The sequence below is a fragment of the Entelurus aequoreus genome, linkage group LG09, assembly GCF_033978785.1.
Source record: "Entelurus aequoreus isolate RoL-2023_Sb linkage group LG09, RoL_Eaeq_v1.1, whole genome shotgun sequence".
In the NCBI taxonomy this organism is placed as follows: Eukaryota; Metazoa; Chordata; class Actinopteri; order Syngnathiformes; family Syngnathidae; genus Entelurus; species Entelurus aequoreus.
Window position 1 is genome coordinate 62,623,472 of NC_084739.1, and position 6,085 is coordinate 62,629,556.

Consider the following 6,085-nt stretch of genomic DNA (forward strand, 5'->3'; position numbering starts at 1 on the left):
ATCTCATAATTTAGACTCTTGTTTAGGACTTTTGTATCTCATAATTTTGCCTTTCATAATTTTTGTCACTCATAATTTTGATTGAATGATGACTTATCTCAATAAAAAAAATGTATCTCATAATTTTGACTCAATTTCAACTTTGTATCAATTGTTACTCATAATTTTAATTGAATTATGACATCTCAATTTATTTTGATTTATCTCATAATTTAGACTCATTTCCGACTTTGGCTTCACAATTTCGACTGTCACAATTACAACTCATAATTTTGATTTATCTCATTTTCAATTTCTCATACTATTTTATCTCAATTTTGACTCGCATAATTTTGAGTATTTGTCTGAGTGTTGACTATCTTATAGTAACGACTTTTTAAATAATTTTAATTTATTTCATAATTAGGATTTTTAATTTCGACTTTTGATCTCCAAATTATGATTCAGGTTGTAACAGGCAGGAACTGACTTGAGTGTCCACTAGAGGGTAGCATTCACTTGCACTGCACATGCCTGAGGCCATTCCAAACAATATCATAGTTTCCTAGTCTTTGGTCCATTTAATTCTAATGTCGTACATGCCTATGAAGTGCAGTGATGTAAAAAAGTAAACTTATTGTGTGTCGACATTTAGATGAAATATGATTGAGCTGCAGGACAAATGACCACTAATAGGAGTATAAACATTGCAGAAGTAAATCAAACATATATATATATATATATATATATTTATATATATATATATATATTTATATATGCTGCTTTCTTTCACTTGGACAGCGGGTGTGTTTGACTGCTTGTTATCTTTGAAGTGTCCCGTATTGCTTCCCTTTCCCCCCTGACAGGATGTGGAGTGTTTCCTCAACAGGCCCATAAAGAGCTGCATGCTGGCTCTGCAGAAATCAAGTGCAGAAATGTCCATTAAAGCAAGAATTCTTCTCATCTTGTAATGCCATCGCAGTGCTGGAAGAACAGAAGTTCTTGGAGCAGATCCCCTAAGGTGCATACACAATAATATAGTATAATAAATAGTTAAAAAAAAGAAGATATGTATCTATATATATATATATACCCACACACATGCATATATCCATATATATATATATATAAATATAAATATAAAAGTCTACTATCTTGGAGCAGGTCTTGAGAAAGAAAGAAGTGGATGGAGGAGGCAAAAAGTGTCCCGGGAGGAGGAGTCTTGGTGCAGGAGGACTTGCCAAACTTTCCCGAGGACTTTGTTGCACTTCTGGACTCTTTTTCAGCCCGCAGAAGGTCGGACAAAATGAGGCTGCACGGAGGTCGCAGGCAGCAATGATCTAACCTCCAAGTGACCTTTTTTTACAAGCAAAGTTCCCCGAGCGGCCGGCAGCGCCATGGCGGCCCAGGGCGACGCTCTGAGCGGCTACTTGCAGTCGGACCAAGGCTCCAACAGCGAGCGGAGCACCGACTCTCCTCTGCCCGGCGACGAGGAGGACTTGAGCGGACCCGACCCGGAGTGGACCGAGGAGAGGTTCCGAGTGGACCGGAAGAAGCTGGAGTTCATGTTACTAGGTATTTCAAAGTTCATGTTACTAGGTATTTAAAAGATGTTACTAGGTATTTAAAAGTTCATGTTACTAGGTATCTAAAAGTTCATGTTACTAGGTATCTAAAAGTTCATGTTACTAGGTATTTAAAAGTTCATGTTACTAGGTATTTAAAAGATGTTACTAGGTATTTAAAAGTTCATGTTACTAGGAATCTAAAAGTTCATGTTACTAGGTATTTAAAAGTTCATGTTACTAGGTATCTAAAAGTTCATGTTACTAGGTATCTAAAAGTTCATGTTACTAGGTATTTAAAAGTTCATGTTACTAGGTATCTAAAAGTTCATGTTACTAGGTATCTAAAAGTTCATGTTACAAGGTATCTAAAAGTTTGTGTTACTAGGTATCTAAAAGTTCATGTTACTAGGTATCTAAAAGTTCATGTTACAAGGTATCTAAAAGTTCATGTTACAAGGTATCTAAAAGTTCATGTTACTAGGTATCTAAAAGTTCATGTTACTAGGTATCTAAAAGTTTGTGTTACTAGGTATCTAAAAGTTTGTGTTACTAGGTATTTAAAAGTTCATGTTACAAGGTATCTAAAAGTTCATGTTACTAGGTATCTAAAAGTTCATGTTACAAGGTATCTAAAAGTTCATGTTACTAGGTATCTAAAAGTTTATGTTACTAGGTATCTAAAAGTTCATGTTACTAGGTATCTAAAAGTTCATGTTACAAGGTATCTAAAAGTTTGTGTTACTAGGTATCTAAAAGTTCATGTTACAAGGTATCTAAAAGTTCATGTTACAAGGTATCTAAAAGTTCGTGTTACTAGGTATCTAAAAGTTCGTGTTACTAGGTATTTCAAAGTTCATGTTACTAGGTATTTCAAAGTTCATGTTACTAGGTATTTCAAAGATGTTACTAGGTATTTCAAAGATGTTACTAGGTATCTAAAAGTTCATGTTACTAGGTATCTAAAAGTTCATGTTACTAGGTATCTAAAAGTTCATGTTACAAGGTATCTAAAAGTTTGTGTTACTAGGTATCTAAAAGTTCATGTTACTAGGTATTTCAAAGATGTTACAAGGTATCTAAAAGTTCATGTTACTAGGTATCTAAAAGTTCATGTTACTAGGTATCTAAAAGTTCATGTTACTAGGTATTTCAAAGTTCATGTTACTAGGTATTTCAAAGATGTTACTAGGTATCTAAAAGTTCATGTTACTAGGTATCTAAAAGTTCATGTTACTAGGTATCTAAAAGTTCATGTTACAAGGTATCTAAAAGTTCATGTTACAAGGTATCTAAAAGTTTGTGTTACTAGGTATCTAAAAGTTCGTGTTACTAGGTATTTCAAAGTTCGTGATACTACGTATTTCAAAGTTTGTGTTACTAGGTATTTCAAAGTTCGTGTTACTAGGTATTTAAAAGATGTTACTAGGTATCTAAAAGTTCATGTTACTAGGTATTTCAAAGCACTCCATTCTACTCCTGGTCTGACTTAATCACCCTGCGAGTCACGTGACCTCATTACAGCAATTAGCCATTCAGCTTTGACCTCAATTAGCTTTAATTGGTGGTCACTGAGAGCAATAGTTGACATTTCTCTTCAACGAACCATGAGAAGAGACGTTTGGCAACATTAGACGTTCATTAATTTGTGCTCTTTGGAAGATATTAAATGCGACAAATGTGCATTTTGTTAGCTCATTGCTAGCAATAACTTTGTTTCACTTTAATTAATTTGTTGATAATAAAAATATACAACATAAAGTAGCAAGAAACACATTAATAATAAATAAAGCAAAATATGTTCTATACCAAAAGTCACTTCATATTCTCTACTGTTCACTAGAGTTACATATCTGAGTTATTATTATTATTATTATTATTATTATTATTATTATATAAACAATTACATATTTACTCTCTACTGCTCACTAGTGTTACATATCTGAGTTATTATTATTATTATTATTATATAAACAATTACATATTTACTCTCTACTGCTCACTAGTGTTACATATCTGAGTTATTATTATTATTATTATTATTATTATTATTATTATATAAACAATTACATATTTACTCTCTACTGCTCACTAGTGTTACATATCTGAGTTATTATTATTATTATTATATAAACAATTACATATTTACTCTCTACTGCTCACTAGTGTTACATATCTGAGTTATTATTATTATTATATAAACAACTACATATTTACTCTGTACTGCTCACTAGTGTTACATATCTGATTATTATTATTATTATTATATAAACAACTACATATTCACTCTGTACTGCTCACTAGTGTTACATATCTGTTTATCGTGTAGAAATATGTGGAATAACTACAAATGTGCACTTCATTCTCTGTTACCAAAAAGATCAGTTATAATATAATAATACATTATGTTGGATATAGGTCAGTGTTTGTCAACCTTTTTTGAGCCAAGGCACATTTTTATCGTTGACAAAATGCGGAGGCACACCACCAGCAGAAATCATTCAAAAACTAAACTCAGTTGACAGTAAAAAGTCGTTGTGGCAATTGTTGGATATGACTTTAAATCATAACCAAGCATGCATCACTATAGCTCTTGTCTCAAAGTAGGTGTACTGTCACCACCTGTCACATCACACCCTGACTTATTTGGACTTTTTTGCTGTTTTCCTGTGTGTAGTGTTTTACTTCTTGTCTTGCGCTCCTATTTTGGTGGCTTTTTCTCTTTTTTTGGTATTTTCCTGTAGCAGTTTCATGTCTTCCTTTGAGCGATATTTCCCGCATCTACTTTGTTTTAGCAATCAAGAATATTTCACTTGTTTTTATCCTTCTTTGTGGGGACATTGTTGATTGTCATGTCATGTTCGGATGTACATCGTGGACGCCATCTTTGCTCCACAGTAAGTCTTTGCTGTCGTCCAGCATTCTGTTTTTGTTTACTTTGTAGCCAGTTCAGTTTTAGTTTGGTTCTGCATAGCCTCCCCTAAGCTTCAATGCCTTTTCTTAGGGGCACTCACCTTGTGTTTATTTTTGGTTTAAGCATTAGACACCTTTTTACCTGCACACTGCCTCCCGCTGTTTCTGACATGATATGATATGGTATTACACGGTTACTCTGCCGAGCTCTAGACAGCACCGACACTCAACAACAACACATCATTTGCAGACTATAATTACTGCTTTGCAAAACATATTTTTAACCCAAATAGGTGAAATGAGATCATCTCCCACGGCACACCAGACTGTATCTCACGGCACACTAGTGTGATTGTAAGTCTTCAACTTGTTGTCAATATTCAGTGTTTTATCATTCATAGTTATATTGTAAATCCCACGTTTTTTATTTTCATGTACATTCTAGGTGTCTCATTCAGTAAACATTTTTAAATATATATACACATTTATATATATAAATGTGTGTGTATGTGTGTATGTATGTATATATATATACTGTATATATATGTGTGTGAGTGTATATGTATACATACATGTGTATATGTATATATATATACTGTATATATGTGAGTGAGTGAGTGTGATGAGCTAAAGCTGATGTTTATGCTTTGTGTACACACAGAGCGGGCAGTATAGCTCGGTTGGTAGATTGGCCGTGCCAGCAACTTGAGGGTTCCAGGTCCGATCCCCACTTCCGCCATCCTAGTCACTGCTGTCGTGTCCTTGGGCAAGACACTTTACCCACCTGCTCCCAGTGCCACCCACACTGCTTTAAATGGAACTTACATATTAGCTTTCACTATGTAAAAGCGCTTTGAGTCACTAGAGAAAAGCGCTATATAAATATAATTCACATCACACACAAAATTACAGTGGTGGTCAAAAGTGTACGTACACTTGTAAAGAACATCATGTCATGGCTGTCTTGACTTTACAATCATTTCTTATTTTGTTGTGATGTAGTGATTGGAGCACATACTTGTTGCTCACTAAAAACATTCATGAAGTTTGCTTCTTTTATGAATTTATTATGGCTCGACTGAAAATGTGAGGGTCAAAAGTATACATACAGCAATGTTAATATTTGCTTACTTGGCAAGTTGACCTGCAATAAGGCGCTTTTGGTAGCCATCCACAAGCTTCTGCTTGACCACTTGACCACTAAATTGCTGCAGTTCAGCTAAATGTGTTGCTTTTCTGACATGGACTTGTTTCTTCAGCATTGTCCACACCTTTAAGTCAGGACTTTGGGAAGGCCATTCTAAAACCTTCATTCTAGCCGGATTTAGCCATTCCTTTACCACTTTTGAGGTCATTGTCCTGTTGGAACACCCAACAAGACCCAACCTCCGGGCTGATGATTTTAGCTTGTCCTGAACAATTTGGAGCTAATCCTCCTTTTTCATTGTCCCATTTAAAGCAGCAGTTCCATTGGCAGCAAAACAGGCCCAGAGCATAATACTATCACCACCATGCTTGACGGTAGGTATGGTGTTCCTGGGATTAAAGGCCTCACCTTTTCTCCTTAAAACATATTGCTGGGTATTGTGGCCAAACAGCTCCATTTTTGTTTTTCATCTGACCACAGA

The 6,085-nt window shown here is 34.7% G+C and overlaps 1 protein-coding gene across 3 annotated transcripts in view; it reads left to right on the top strand.

The window, feature by feature from the left end:
• The first annotated feature begins 1,263 nt into the window (after nt 1-1,263).
• Nucleotides 1,264-6,085, top strand: part of LOC133657607 (protein bicaudal C homolog 1-like) — a 164,526-nt gene continuing 159,704 nt past the window's right edge. For all 3 annotated transcript variants that reach the window (XM_062059117.1, XM_062059118.1, XM_062059119.1), the window contains exon 1: nt 1,264-1,554. In XM_062059117.1, the coding sequence (XP_061915101.1) occupies nt 1,377-1,554 (178 nt within the window). In that variant the 5' untranslated portion in view covers nt 1,264-1,376. The remainder of the gene's footprint in view (nt 1,555-6,085) is intronic.